Consider the following 14,624-nt stretch of genomic DNA (forward strand, 5'->3'; position numbering starts at 1 on the left):
ATGGCACGGCCGGCACTATGTCGTCGTTGCTTGTTTGTCACTCTCCTTTAACGGACGCACGTTTGACGATGGGAACGTTGTCCAAAGTCATGAAGTGCACCATTTGAGACATGTCTACATCCTTTCCTCGGTCCATCTATGCTTCGATTTCTCGTTTCATTTTCTTGACGCGTCGAAGCCCCACCATCCTCTCTGTTTCCTAGAACCTTTTGACGATTGCACTTTACATCGTCTCTAGGTCGAATCCGATTCTAAAGCCCGAATCCCGACCGACATCGAATCCAGGGAGAAGTATCCAAATACATCTACCACCGGCAAATGTCTCGACTGGGCGGTCGCGATCTCATCCCCCTGCATCCCTCAGGTTTAGTATACGGTGGTGGCGGAGGCGTCATCTATGGAGACGACGACGATGTCTACCCACCCCCAACGCCACACCCTCCGGGCGTGTTGATCCGGCAACCGACCGTTGTCCGCCGCACTTCGCGAGACATTCCCTTGCCCGACTCGTGGCCGTATCCTCCCACCCCCTACTCCCTACAGACCCGGTTCCCCGAACCGCCTCGAGGATCAGTTCCGCACAAGCAGACCATGAAGTTCACGCCGTGGATCCTGAACTTGACTTCCGAAACGCACAAATGCGCCGATCTGAACCTTTTTCGGCTGCCGCGGCCGGTGGCCAGGGGATCACTGCTGGGCGGAAGCGGTGGTTCCAGTGCTCGGAATGATCGTGGTGCCATCCGGCTGGGCCATCGTCAACAAGGTCACCAAGATCCCGAGGGGAGGCGGAGGGGTACGGTCGTGCTGCCCATCCAGCCCGGCCCTAAGCGCCGGATCGAATTCGACATCAGCGTCATGACGCTCTCGGATGTACTGTACACGCCGGGAGCGCAGTACTCGGAGCTGAGCTGGAAGGTACTGGCGCGGCAAGGCTTCACTCGACACGTCCTGCACCACGACCACATGCACGACGTGACAGAGCAGTACGTAGCGCGCCACTCTCCCCCGACGTCCGTGGAGATCGGATGGCAGGGGATTCGGCGGGTCGAGCCACTGCCACTACCGTTACTCACAGCAGCAGCACCACCAGGATTCCCATTCCCATTTCCATCCCCCAGCTCAAACTTCCATCCACCACGCCCACCACTAACACCAACACATCGACCTCCGCCGCGAAGCCGCTATCCGGACCCACGCGGACCCGGACCCGGCCCCATCAACCGCTGCGGCCGTCTAGACAAGGAATCCAGCGTGATCCGCCATCGCGGGGTGCCAGACGTCGACATTCTGTGGGTCGGGTACGACAAGTTCATAGACCCGTGCCACCTACATGTGCACATGACCGCCGCGGCCATGGTCGACGTGCGTCTCTGGAGCTGGGGCGTCGAGATGGGAGTCGTGGGTAAAAGTGCAGGATTCCGTGGGTGGGTCGATTGGATCGAGGGGTCTGACCCTGATGGCAACGGAAGGGGAACTAGCGCGGACAACAGGGAGGCGAACGACGAGGAAGACCTGTTTCGCAAGATTGTCCAGGGTGGGTTGAGGGCTGGCGAGGAGCTGGGCATCATCTAGTGCCATATAGCGAAGCATTTCATTCCATCTCATTTCACTCCCTCACAATCTCCCCTGTTTTTGGCCTCACGCTACAGCGAGATGTATCCGTGGCTGAGTGCATAAACAAGAAAGCGAGCAGCATAAGCAGCAGGAGTAGTGAACACCCAAATGAAAAAGGCCGATTCGAGGCATCATTATATGGATGATAAGAACAATAGTTGTGATTAGTTGAATCTCCAAGACTACTTGACCAAGTGGACCGCTCTGCCACCCCAGATATGTTTGCCGCTCAAGATAATACCCGCCATGCAATCCGCCAGCAGGTGAGTCTTATCCCACACGGCCTGCTCTGCAGCCATTTTCCGTCCTCGACACCATCACCTTCCTCGAGCAAGGGATTCGAGCCACAGCCACCTGTGAGCATGGGTCAGGTCTTGAGAACCTGATCTCCCGATTTGGAGGGGCCGCACTATTGTTTTCGTCAATGAAGCCGAGCATAGGTAGACTGCTTCCGCGGACAGGATCTAATCCCACAGTGTTGCCCTTTCCAGATGATAGGAATTCCAGTCAATACTGCCGGCTCGGTCTGGACGAGGCTGGAGATTGTGTTATCGGACCAGGAGCACAGCCTTGGTGATCTTCTGGCGCTGGTGGCTGCTCCGCGTTTCTGCATTGCTGTGAAAACCGTGTCTCTCGTGTTATTAACGGGTTTCCGACCGCTCGTCGGTGGAAATCTTCCCACTCTCGACGGTAGCGGGGCGTATGGTGCCTAGAGATGGCGGTAGGGGCGGGAGAACCGTTGGCGCGGGAATGGTGCCGAGCACGAGGAGGGGCCGTTGTAGCATTATGCGTATGTAAGTGGCTCTCTGTGGCTCGATTAGATCTGGGCCCGGCATTGTTCTCTGTTGAAGCGTCGCGCAGAGACTGCCGGAGGTAGTTACCTTTACCGCGTTGGCGAGCAGGACGATGAGGATGTCGTCCTCGCGATTGGCCATTGCGAAGTCGGCCAGGCTGAAAGGCTTCAGATTCAACTGTGTTTTGACGACCATGGAGTCTAACGATAATGGCCTCGTCATCGAAATAGAGGTCTCGGCCATCGATCACCACATTAATTCCACTTGGATGAGGTCTCCGTCGGCGCTCAGGCCTCCGTAAACGTGCGCCGAGATTGGAGTGTCCTGAGGGAAGCACCCAGTCTTGATATTCATCAGTGACAGAGTGGTTGCTATTTAAAGGTCCAAAGTCGCGATCGCTGGGATAGGAAAGAAAGACATCTCGGTCACCACAGTCGATCCTATCAAGCGCATGGAGGTATGAGCGGCACAATATGGCGAGTGCTGTCGCCTCATCACCCCAGCATACCATACTTATTAAGTCAAGAATCTGGTGGACCTGATATCTGATTTATCCTCTTCGAATTCGCCGTGCTCGCTCTGCTGCTTTTTGACTGAATGCCGGGATAGGTTGCCCCGGAGCAGCCTCAGAGGTGGATTCAGCGCCAGACCGAAGGGGAATTGAACTGCAAGGCTTCTGTCGAGGGGCATGCCCAGGACGTTCATGGTCGCGACTGGAAAGAGATGCCGTTTGTGAGGATGGAGGACTTCCATCAAGGAGTTGAGGCGAGTCAGAGGTTGCATGGAGATCTGGCTTGCTGCTGGGGCCAGCCTCTTCCAGGGGTGCTCGCAGTTGTTTTGAGTCCTTGCGAACCATACTGTACCTAACAGAAAATTCGATCTTCTGAGCAAAGCAGACAATAGCGGCAGGAGTATAAGAATCGAGAAAAGCTCATGCTGGAAGCTGCTGGTGAGAAAATGCAAACACGTCTGTGGCTCGCAGGTGACAGGGACAAGCATTTGGAGACTGACTCACAGGCCGACAGCCGTGAGCAAGCAGGTTTCAGGTCATGTCAACTTCACGGATCGCCGTCACACGGCAGTTTGAAGTCCTTTACCAACAAGTGCGTTACCATCACCTGCAGATTGCGCCAGACAGGTGTGATCCTGTAAAGATCAGCAGTATTAGAGAGCACGAGGAGCAACATGGCAGACATATCGATCTGGAGAACCAATTGATCAAACCGTGGTTAGCTCCATTGAATCACGTCCTGCCCAATAGAATCGTGTACAGTGTGTCGGTTAATGTACATATTTCTTGGAAAAGATACGCCGGGCATCATGCCTCGTTGGCCATTCTCTCGGCGGCTTCCCTTGCTCTTTTCAGATCCTCTTTTTGTTTCCTGATTGCATCCATGCCAGCTTTAACGCGCTGCCTGTCTTCTTCTGCCTTCGCAAAGAATTCCTTTAGTCTTTCCATCTGCTCATTTTCTTCGGGATTTTCTGGGAAATCTTCGCATTTGGTGGTGTTCTGGAACCATTTCCATATGTTCCCGGGTTGGTGTGGCCCTAAACGCAGTTCCACGCTCCGGGTGAAAATCGATGTCGCATCAGTGGTTGGTGACGAGGATAGAGATGCGGCTGCAGGTGTATCATTGGAGGATTGGGATTTCGCTTCTATTTCGGTCCACATCTCTCTATATTCACCGTCGCTGCTGCTTTCTAGGGATGTAATTTCCAACTCTCTTAATGCTTGCTGGTTGGCACTCTCAAAAGTCAAATGCAACCGGCTGGGCCCTTGTTCTACCCTGATTGGCAGGCCTGGATTGTGGTATTTCAGGCGTGGAAGGTGATCTTTCTGAAATATTCTCGCAGGTCTCGTGCTTTTGTTCCATTGTTTTCGGTCGTATTGTAGGCTCAATCGCGTTAATTGGGGGGAAGGCTGGGGAGGCAGAATAGCTGCGCCTTCGCCATGGCGGATCTTGAATAACTGCAAGGGTGAGCAGACACTCCCATTATCGGATCTTTCAAATACTTACTTTCTAGAAGTCGTCAGCAGCTTTCCCACAGGACAGAGAAGAGAAGACTCACTGGTTGAAGACCGCGCATGCGCTTCAGAACATTTACCATCTTGATGCCCCGGCCGTAGCTCTCTTGAAACCCCCTGAGACAGACTGAGCAGGGTAAGAATGGACGGGAACAAAGAGAGGAAGCTCAGGGCTTGCTCCGGATGTCCCACGGCTAGCTGGCCTGCAATACACGCACCATCTGCATGTTGCATCCAACGTGGAACCAAAAGTTGTCAATCCTTCAAGCCTACGACAAACACGCCCAGACAAGGATATGGCTCGGCATGTTTGCTGTCTGGCAAGATCCGCCGCGGGACATCTGAACTCTAATTACAGGGCGAGGCTCTCCCCTCAAGGGGTGGCTGCACCCCGGCGAGGTTCCTAACAGGAAGAAGTGTGAAAAAGGAGTCTGGTCAAAGCCATTAGGATGATGACCGACGACTCTGCGTCGAGAAGCTTCCTTGAGCACGCAACTAGGCAGCATGATCGACATGTAACTTGTTAGTTGTCAGACCAACCATACGTCACCCGAGCTCTTAGGCTTGCATACAGTTTCCAATACTTGGTCCTTCGTATCACGAAGTACGACGTCGAATTTTGTTAGCCAAAAAGGCGGTCAACTATATTGTTGGCCACTTTCTGAGTTGGCAAATACGCATGATGATCCCATATGGTTAAGGATACTCCAGTCTGTGCCGCTCTGCAACGACCCTTTCAAGTTCAATATCCCAATGCGTGAATCTGTCTGGCCCTAGCCCGCAGGGGCCGAGTTTTTACTACGTCGCGACGAAAACGCTATTCCCAACTCCTGCCTGAAAGAAAAATTGTTTTGCTTCATCGTGAGTTGGATATCAAGCTGCAAAGCTCCCTCTTTCCTTTGAATGTAGAACAGTTAGCCATGATACAATAGGCTTGTGCATCCAGCGTAGAATTTGTGCCTGTGGTTTCGAGGTGCCAGCTTAAAGGGGTGTCTTCAGACGGCGGTGGTGGCGCTTGGAATACAAGTAAATGGAGCGAGGATATTTTACCCAAACGCGGCCGGCTTAGATTGGGAGGCTCTATATACGACATCTCTTCCGACCTTGCGGCAAACTCGACCCGGCTTGTCATGCGAGCGACCGTGCTCGGCTATGCTTGGCGCTACCGAGGGATCCTACAGCAAGTACCGAGTACATATGGTAGTTCTGGTGATGTACTCCGCTTTTACACTTGGCGGGCTTTCTGTGGCCGTCCTCCAGAACTCTTCGAAGTACAGGCAACAGCCATGATATGATTATTTATCGTGATTATTCCTCGAAGAGGTAGTTGGTTGGTGCTTAGCAGCCTCTCGCCTATGGGTGGGCTCACGCATTCAAGTCCTCTCCGTGAAACTTCTCACGCATTTGATGTCGGTAGGAGAGCACGGGACTGCATTCTCGACCCCAGGCAAGATTACCGAGTAATTCCTCTGTCTAACTCTCTTCTACCTTAGTCATGACTGATTGTATTCCAAACATATGGATCCAATGTCGTGTTCAACTCTAGCCGCAGCACCCGGTAATATCCGCCGGTTCGCGCTTTCCTCTATCTCGGACAGTGTTCGAGTCAGTCACCGAGGTATGCAAAAGAGATGGACAACATTAGACAGACAAAGGAGACAGAGAGCAGACAACGCAGAGGTACTGACTTTGTTTCAGCCGAGAGCTGGTCCCAGCTAAAGATGAAGGAGCCAAGAAACGCGCCTATGATGATGCAGATGATGATGTATCCTTCGAGGGCAACAAAGAACGGTCAGTGTCTGTTAGCCCCAAGAGCTGAAGGATGGAATGCGGAAGGGAGTGGAATGGACAGAGGACCGATTACCATTGTAATACATGGCCAACAGCATGATGAAGTATGCTACTCCGAACTGCACCATGTGGATGAGAGAACGCATGAACTGACGCTGGAAGAGGGTCATTCGATCAATGGACCGATGCTGAAGAACCAGAGGTCTTTCAGGAAGTGGTGGACTCGTTATCACCGCTGTTTTCTTGCCGGGATCCGTATCTTGCTCATAGGAGGCAGAAGCCCCGTCCTCGGAGTGTTGAACAGCCGCAGCCATCGCTGAAGTCTTCTGGTCTTTGCGGCGGATCCAGGCATCGTACTCACGCTGGATTCGGCGCAGGAATTCGAGAGATATGACGAGCAAGACCACGCCGATACAGGAGAGGGCAAAGATGCCGCTCGAGCTGACTTGCCATGACTTGGAGATGAAGCCTTGGGAAAGGAGTGGTCAGCCTGGGATGAAGGAGGAAGTCTTGCTAGACTTACATGCTCCCACTGTGTACCAGTTCCAGGTCATGGAGATCTTGCACGAGTTGCCGCCCATGCTCATTGCGGTGGCTGGTGCCGTGGATGTCGTCGCCATCGACATGGTGGAGGTCATGGACGTCGCACCCGATGTCGGACTGGGCATTGACATGGACATGGAAGACATCTGCACGCTGTGTGGCGAGTGGTTATATTGGTAAAGTAATGCTTCGAGCGTGAAACACTCAATGTGAATTTTCGGGAGAATCAATATCGCATTATAGTCTTGCAACTACTCTGTTGAATTTAAGGAAAAGCTGTTCTTGAGAACAGGTGACAACTTCCCATGCAAGCGGTATGGTGCATGGTTTGGTCTTCACTTGTGAGCAAGTTTCCATTGTAGGTGATTGGCCTGCGACCAGGCTCTACATTCTGAGCATATATCGTGGGGCCGCCTACAGGACCGAAAAACATGCTCGCCGAAACAAGTCGCATGGCTAGCTTGCCCAGGGGAGCTGAGCAGACAGAAACCGACACACATTTCGAGGATAGCACCTTGTCAGGCTCAATGCAGATGCCATTTCTTGTCCCCCTCAACCCTCACTTTCGGGAGGTTCAATGCCTTGGCAAGCTCATGCAAACCTGCTCGCTTCTGCTCGTGCCCCTGGTGACCGGGTCCAGGTCCTAGGTGCAGAGAGTGTTCCGCTCCCGAGCGACGAGGCTCGTGCGAGAACAGCCTCCTCTCCGACTTGTCGTCGTGCTGCTCGATGTGGTACAGCCGGCCGTACCCGACGAGCAGGAAAGCCAGTAGCACCAGCACCGGTCGCGTGACGAGGATCATGCCACCCATCAGCGCGATTGCCAGGTACACGCAGTTCTCCTGCGGTATCTGCGTCCGTGATTCTTTTCGAGACAGTGCCAGGTGAGTGTGATGAGTCCGGGGTTGGGTCTGGGTGAGCATGTCGTTTAGATCGGACTGGTTTTCTGCTTTCTTTTCTCGCAGAGACCACTTTGGCGCGTAAGATTCCTTTGATATTCTGGCTTTTGGATAATAGCTGTCGTGATTGCGACGTCGGGAAAAATCTGGGTTCTTTGTCCAGGGGGGAGGCCGAGATTTGGTTATTTCGAAAAGTCCGGAACTACCGGCAGGACGATGCATGAAGAGGCTTTCCCTTTACATACAATGGTCGAGCCGGGGCAATGCCGTCCGATGCTCAGCCCATCCGGGGGTCATGCTGGTAGGATTATGTCCGGCAACATTTCAGATGGTTTTGGTGTGCTGATAGAGCTTCGGCGTGGTTCGGACTCTCCCGAACATGTATCTCACGGTTCCAAGTTCCTGGTATGATTAAATGGTGGATTGTACGCACTGTCCCCACTGCCCGGGCCATTATCAAGGGTCCTGCTTTAGTAAACGAGAACTCGAACTCTGTCGCTTACAAGGAGCCGCAGGCCTTTACCTCCGCCGATCGATGTGTATCCCAACCGCATTGTTCACCTCCAAGGCTATTGTCTTCGCATCTTCCTCGTGTTCTAGCTTTGTCTGCAAGACCCTTCGCGCCCAGGCTCCATGCTATTTCCAAAATGCGGTGACTGCAACCACTAGGTCGGTCGGCTCGTAAACTAGGGCTTTGCCCATCGCTACTGCGCGTCTGCTCGGTGGGTAGTGCTGTGTCCAAGATGGGGCCAGATGTCTGTCTCGGTGGGATATAAAAGGCATCAAAGATCGATATGCTGGTTTTACAAAGTAGGCCCATCTTTGCCAGAGGTTTATCGTTCGTCCAGGAAATCACACACAGCCATGTCGAAACAACCCTACTGCTCACAGGCGCAAGCGGAGCACTAGGGGCCGCGACTCTAGCCCCCTGGTGTCCAAACCCAACGTCCAGGCGATTGCTGTGCTCCGTTCTCTCGCTCGGTCAGAGACCTCTTTGCGCTCTCGATACGCCTCACAGGTCTCAGAAGGCCGTCTGTCCTTCGCAGAGATCCCAGACATGACCTGCCCGGCACCCTCGACGAAGCAGCCGAGAAAGCCGACGCGATCATCCACATCGCCACACCCTTGACGTACGAAGATCTCATGGAAACGACCATCAAACCCGGTTGGGCCATTGTACGCAATGTCCTGGGCGCAGCCGACAAATCCGGCCAGGTGACCCGGGTGGTCATGACAGGGAGTTTGGTCTCGACCATGCGAGTAGACGGCTTGTTCTCTGGAAAGACCATATCCGAAGATAGCTGGAACCCCATCCGTCTTGAAGCAGCGGAGACGAGCCCCCTCAACGCGTACTGCTACTCGAAGGTCTCAGCAGAGAAGAAGGCCAAGGGGTTCATGAAGGAGAAGCCCGGCAATTTTGACCAGATCGTTTTGCTGGCGCCGTCCATTACGGCAAAGAGTCTGCAGACCGGCTTCAAACCTGACAAGGGGAACCCCGGTGGTCAGCCGGGCCTTCACAGAGGTTTGTTTGATTTTGACAGGCCTGGAACCTTGTATCCATACGTCATGTAGGTATTCCGTCAGTCAGTCAGTCAGAAAGTCGGTCAGTCTTCCCTGGCTTGCCCTTCGCTGACTTGGTTTCTCCTTTTTCAGGGACGTCGAGGTTGTCTCCCGTGTGCATGTCCAGGCTCTTTCACCCGGCATCCCGGGCAACGAACGATACATTTTCCACTCTCCCGGGTTGATGGTAGGTAGCGACATTGCGCGCGCGGTCCGGGAGGATTTCCCTCGGCTGAGGAATCGGGTTCCTGCTGCTGAAGAGGGCGCAACAGATAGCATACTGTCACCCGACCTGTTAAAGACGGACATGTCAAAATCTGAGAAGGCGTTCGGCAGGCAGCGATGGAAGTAGCCAGGGATTCAGCCCGAGAGACCGTCGAGGACATCGTGGCGTATGAGGAGAGGCAAAAGCAAGCCGCACGATAAAGTAAACATTCACATTTTTGAGCTGTCGGGGGACACTGCTGTGAGGCGTCAATGGCTATGGCGATGCTGGTGACGAACGACTCAAACAAAGAGGGGGTTGTGGACGGCAACAATACCAGGGACGCCGCTGATTATAACGAGATGGACATAGTATTTTGTAGAAAGTCTCGAGCAAGAATCATACCACGACAGTAGACGCCATTTTTATACCGCTAAACGCTGAGACGACGCAGCAAGATGCCAGCAAGCACAAGCACAAGCACCATGAACATCATGCAACACAATGATTATTAGTTTTCTACGTACAATCCAAATTCAACTTAGGCTTTGACAAAGCATGCCTCTTCCAGTTTCTTGACGGCCTTGACGCAGCGGCTCTCGACCTCCCTCGTCCAGACGTCAGCCGCCCACAGGGACAGTGCCAGGCTGATTGCCCATCCAATGAGCATGACAACCGTCCACACCAGATCAGTCGTCTCAATCCCCTGCACGCCCATCGACCACCAGACTCGGTGGGGGATCATGTACCCCACCGCGTGCAGGATGGGCCCGTGCACCAAGTAGAGGCCAAAACTGATTTTGCCCAGGTATTGCGCCAGGCTGCTGTTGAGTAGGCGTCGCCAGATGGACGCGTCCGGGTTGGCGCGTGCGAGCAGGAGCAGCAACATGCCCGTGCCGATGTTTGGATAGAACTTGTCCTTGCGGTCCATCCATTCCGGAATCAACTTGTTCAGGGTCATGTACCCGGGGGCGTAGTCTCTAGAGCCGTCGATCGGATACGATAGAAAATAGAAGGCCAGTAAGAACCCGAAGACGCGCAAGCCGCGCAGCCATCCCTTGGGGGGAGTTGAGACGTAATCGGACCACGAGGGAGGTGGCTTGTAGTCTGGTTTCGGGGAGTGAGGTGGCGACGGAGGTAGTCGAGTGGGGACTAATGTCAATTTCTGTTCCTGTTCGCGTTCGGTGAGCAGCAGGTCAATTTGTGCCACCACCGCGCCGATAATGTAGACCCATATCTCCCAGTGGTTCCACAGGAAGAACATGAATGTCATGATGCACAGGCCCGCCAGCCGGATGTATTTCTGGCATTGTGCGGTGCCCATCAAAATCATGTAGAGGAAGATTGAACCCTTCAGCTCGGCCAGAATGGACCACAAATGCTGGTCGTGGTAGGGATACACGGCGCCTGGGGTAAAGATATTGGTGAGGTCGAACATTTCGCGCGCCCAGTAGCTGAGCTGTCGATAGTAGGTCGGAAACATTTCGGGTTTAGGTTCGTTCCAGTCGCCGGGGAAGAGCTTTTCGTGGTCCGTGATGTAGACGCGATTCCCTTCGTAAAAGCCGAAATGGATGTAGTGAGCCGTGATGAGAGTGATGATGAGGACGGGGAGGTAGAGTCGGAACGCTCGACGGAAGAGGGCCCCCGAGACGTTCAACAAGACCTTCGACTGCGATGTTTGATCGCGTTTATCGAGAAGTTGGAACAACCGCAACGAGGTCAGGTATCCAGCAATGCCGAAGAAGACATGGGCGGTGAAGCCGGAATAGAAATATCGGATGATGGGGAGCTCGAGCAGGTACCGGTGGCGATCGTTGGTCCCCCAGGGCTGGAAGCCAATGTCACTGAATGCCATGATGAAGTGGAAGGTAAAGACCTTGATCGAGGTAATGCCTCGTAGGCCATTGAGATAGCTGGTGGGAAATTGCTTGAGTTTGGGAGGCTGGTCGTTCCAGTATCGAGACCGTGCCAATTGAGGGGCGAAGCAGTAGGCAAATCGTTTACTGAGCTTGTAGAGGGACGCCGGTCGAACGTGCGCAAGGGCCGTGGAAAGCATTCGTTGGGGCACATCTCGAAGAGACTCGGTGTGGAAGCCATCGCTGGGAGGGGTATCGGTGTCCAAGAAGACATCCCTCTCATCTTTTACGAGAGGCTGTCGGACGGTCTGGAGCTCGTGTTGGTTCATGGTGTTATCATGGTCAGCGACCCTCGCTGGCCTCTATTCCAGGAAAGGGCGTCGATGGCGTGTCCAAGACTGTTCTGAAGACTTGATATTGGGTGATTGCGAAATGAACTGCAAAGTGGCGTCAAAGGAGAGAATAAAGGCGCGCCCGCGCCCCTGAAGGTCCGCCTTGCCCTGGAGAGTAGGGGCTCCTAACAAGAATGAGAATGAGCGATCAAAGGAGAGTTCGTGAAAGACAGCAAGGAAAGAAGAGTGTGGAACAATCAGTCAACGAGCGTGGAGAGAGAATGGGTGGGATGAGACTGATGAGTGCAATCGACGCTTGAAATCACGACATTGGGGTCTGATGAATCTCTCTACGGGCCATAAAGGTTTCTTGGACACCTGGGCGCCCCTGGTACTCGGCTTCCTATTTGCTCGCGTGCTCGTTGGCGCCTCACACCAGCCTGATGAGGCTGAACCTCAGCACTTCTAGACATGCTTGGCCCCTTGAAATGGCGTCCGTCCGGATCCAGAGGCTTCCGTGGATGGCTCATCCCTGCATTAGCCTCCACTTGCCGAGACTGCCAAACCTGCCAATGCCACCTGGTTCGTATAAGATAGACTAAACAGTATCAAGGGAAATTGTGCGATCGACCCATTTCCGGGCGTGTGGGGCGCCAGCGTGTTAGATTTTGCCTCCAGCCGCCCCCTGAACACCTGGCTACGCCGTTTTGGTACGAGTCCGGGTAGAAGGTACAGAGTATATAGACTGGGACTACGGAGTATTCAGGAGATGTTTCTGCTCCGCCATGTCTGGCCTGTCCACCATCTCGTGTACTGCATATCTAGTATATCTACCTGTACACAATGGGATGCTTATGCACTGCCCAACAACAAAAGGACCATGATCGTTATGTCAGCAAGGCCACCAAGACCAGCACAGTCACGTGCAAGAACCAGCGTCGTGGAATCCGGAAAATCCTTTTTCCTGGCCCCTCCATCACGTGCGCTCTGTGAAGGTGATAAGCGGATTCATTGACCGTTTTGGCGTCTTTACCACAGAGCAAGAAGAAAAATTCTCAACCCCCACTCTTTCTGCAGTCTTTCTATGCGCTTGCGGTGCCCTCTGCCATAGTGGACCAGTTGGGTGCCTCGATCTGGTGCCTCTTCCGCTAACTCATCCAACCCAGCGCACATCGTTTCGGTCACCACCGATCACCAGATGCAACATGCAAAAAAGGACCCTACAAAATGTCCTTCCCTGCTTTTTCCTTTCTGCTCTTCTCCCCCCTCTCCCATCGCCCTTCACAAGGCATCTTCAAACTTGTCTTCCACAGTGAGCGACTTCGGGAGTTTTGCGCTCACTTCTCGACATAAAGCTCCAACTTGACCGTTTTTCAAGTACAGAGACCCTTTGACGATTCTGATTGCCACCGAGAGCTCCTCGCCATGAGCGACTCCAAGGATATCAAAGTTATCCGTGCCACCAGCGTCGACCTTGGCCGTGACTATGGCACCGGCTCCAGCTCTCGTTCTCCCGTCGAGCATGGACACCCCGAGATCATTGAAGCAAGCCCCGAGCGCGGTCCCATCGCCCTCAGTGACGAAACAGGCGCCCCTACCAAGCCGTCATGGCGCTCCAAGTTTGCATTTTTCAAGACGAAGGATTTTTGGCTTATTCTGTGTCTGGGCCAGATACTGGCTATCTGCATTACCGGCACAAACACGTTGACAAGCTTGTTGGTAGAGGAAGGGACCAGCATCCCCGCCTTTCAGACCCTGTTCAATTACGTATTGCTCAATTTCGTCTATACGGGTTACACTCTCTACAAATATGGCTTTAAAAAGTGGCTGCAGATGGTTATCAAGGACGGTTGGAAATGTAATGCTCCTTGAGGCTCTGTCATATCGAAATGCTCAGGAACTAACGACTGACAACAGATATTATTCTTGCGTTCTTCGATGTTGAGGGCAACTACTTCACTGTCCTCGCCTACCGCTACACTACGATCCTCTCGGCTCAACTCATCAATTTCTGGGCTATTGTCGTCGTCGTGGTTATCTCTTTCCTCTTCCTCCGCGTGCGATACCACTGGGCTCAAGTCCTCGGAATCTTCGTATGCATCGGTGGAATGGGTCTCTTGCTGGCCTCAGACCACATCACCGGCGCCAATGGCGGGGACGTTTCTTCCGGTAACCAACTCAAAGGCGACCTGTTTGCTTTGTTAGGTGCGACCTTTTATGGTCTGGACAACGTCTATGAGGAGTGGTTTGTGTCTGGCCGCCCCCTCTATGAGGTGATCGGCCAGCTTGGCTTTTGGGCGACCATCATCAACGGCGCACAGGCCGGCATCTTTGACCGCCACTCCTTCCACACCGCGACCTGGAACGGCAAAGTCGGCGGCTATTTGGTCGGCTACACCCTCATTCTGTTCATTTTCTACACGCTCGTTCCAATCCTGTATCGCTTCGCTAGCGCGGCATTCCAAAACATCTCCCTCTTGACCGGAAACTTCTGGGGTGTTATTATTGGATTACAGGTGTTCCATTTACACGTGCATTGGATGTATCCCATTGCATTCACACTCATTATGATTGGCCACTTTGTTTATTACTTCGGAAAGGGTGTGATGGGCGAGGCAGCCAAGGCCTGGTTGGGTGAGAACCAGGAGAAAGGAATCGACGGATTTGGGAGTGCGAAGAGGAAGATTCGGCTGATGCAGGAGAACGCGGCCGGCACCCGAGGTGGTGAAGGGACAGAAAGTATGGGTGTGGTGTAAGGGAGGTCGAAGAGGTGGAAAGTGGAAGGGAAGGGGAGGATTAGCCAGTTTCGGAGTATACAGAACCAGTCTCAGCAATTGCCCGAGAATCGACGTCTGGTCAGACCAACCATTGTCTATGCATACTCGGGCCACCAACTGCCCCTCTGGGATGGGGACGACTTACGAGATGACGGCTATGACCATAATCCACGCTCGTTGCTGCAGCGTTTTACAGACGTTCAGCCCTTGTTTCCCATGACTTGGTGACC

General features: G+C 53.5%; 8 protein-coding genes across 8 annotated transcripts; 3 read left to right on the forward strand and 5 right to left on the reverse strand.

The window, feature by feature from the left end:
• Positions 1 to 318: 318 nt before the first annotated feature.
• AYL99_07047 (hypothetical protein) lies at positions 319 to 1,572 on the forward strand (the record flags this gene model as incomplete). Its single annotated transcript, XM_018838556.1, has 1 exon — positions 319 to 1,572. One exon carries the CDS (start codon positions 319 to 321, stop codon positions 1,570 to 1,572), a length of 1,254 nt encoding a protein of 417 aa, XP_018691324.1.
• A 683-nt stretch (positions 1,573 to 2,255) lies between these two features.
• Positions 2,256 to 2,603, reverse strand: AYL99_07048 (hypothetical protein; the record flags this gene model as incomplete). Its single annotated transcript, XM_018838557.1, has 1 exon — positions 2,256 to 2,603. The coding sequence occupies one exon, from the start codon at positions 2,601 to 2,603 to the stop codon at positions 2,256 to 2,258; it is 348 nt and encodes a 115-aa protein (XP_018691325.1).
• Positions 2,604 to 3,726: 1,123 nt separating this feature from the next.
• On the reverse strand, positions 3,727 to 4,517 carry AYL99_07049 (hypothetical protein; the record flags this gene model as incomplete). Its single annotated transcript, XM_018838558.1, has 2 exons — positions 3,727 to 4,377; positions 4,479 to 4,517. 2 exons carry the CDS (start codon positions 4,515 to 4,517, stop codon positions 3,727 to 3,729), a joined length of 690 nt encoding a protein of 229 aa, XP_018691326.1.
• Positions 4,518 to 6,236: 1,719 nt separating this feature from the next.
• AYL99_07050 (hypothetical protein) lies at positions 6,237 to 6,851 on the reverse strand (the record flags this gene model as incomplete). The annotated part of the gene is made up of 2 exons (XM_018838559.1): positions 6,237 to 6,694; positions 6,749 to 6,851. 2 exons carry the CDS (start codon positions 6,849 to 6,851, stop codon positions 6,237 to 6,239), a joined length of 561 nt encoding a protein of 186 aa, XP_018691327.1.
• A 441-nt stretch (positions 6,852 to 7,292) lies between these two features.
• On the reverse strand, positions 7,293 to 7,688 carry AYL99_07051 (hypothetical protein; the record flags this gene model as incomplete). Its single annotated transcript, XM_018838560.1, has 1 exon — positions 7,293 to 7,688. One exon carries the CDS (start codon positions 7,686 to 7,688, stop codon positions 7,293 to 7,295), a length of 396 nt encoding a protein of 131 aa, XP_018691328.1.
• Positions 7,689 to 8,458: 770 nt separating this feature from the next.
• Positions 8,459 to 9,576, forward strand: AYL99_07052 (hypothetical protein; the record flags this gene model as incomplete). The annotated part of the gene is made up of 3 exons (XM_018838561.1): positions 8,459 to 8,474; positions 8,683 to 9,232; positions 9,318 to 9,576. 3 exons carry the CDS (start codon positions 8,459 to 8,461, stop codon positions 9,574 to 9,576), a joined length of 825 nt encoding a protein of 274 aa, XP_018691329.1.
• A 394-nt stretch (positions 9,577 to 9,970) lies between these two features.
• On the reverse strand, positions 9,971 to 11,614 carry AYL99_07053 (hypothetical protein; the record flags this gene model as incomplete). Its single annotated transcript, XM_018838562.1, has 1 exon — positions 9,971 to 11,614. One exon carries the CDS (start codon positions 11,612 to 11,614, stop codon positions 9,971 to 9,973), a length of 1,644 nt encoding a protein of 547 aa, XP_018691330.1.
• Positions 11,615 to 13,042: 1,428 nt separating this feature from the next.
• On the forward strand, positions 13,043 to 14,373 carry AYL99_07054 (hypothetical protein; the record flags this gene model as incomplete). The annotated part of the gene is made up of 2 exons (XM_018838563.1): positions 13,043 to 13,475; positions 13,535 to 14,373. 2 exons carry the CDS (start codon positions 13,043 to 13,045, stop codon positions 14,371 to 14,373), a joined length of 1,272 nt encoding a protein of 423 aa, XP_018691331.1.
• Positions 14,374 to 14,624: the final 251 nt, after the last annotated feature.

The sequence above is a fragment of the Fonsecaea erecta genome (genome assembly GCF_001651985.1).
Source record: "Fonsecaea erecta strain CBS 125763 chromosome Unknown Scaff6, whole genome shotgun sequence".
Lineage (NCBI taxonomy): Eukaryota > Fungi > Ascomycota > Eurotiomycetes > Chaetothyriales > Herpotrichiellaceae > Fonsecaea > Fonsecaea erecta.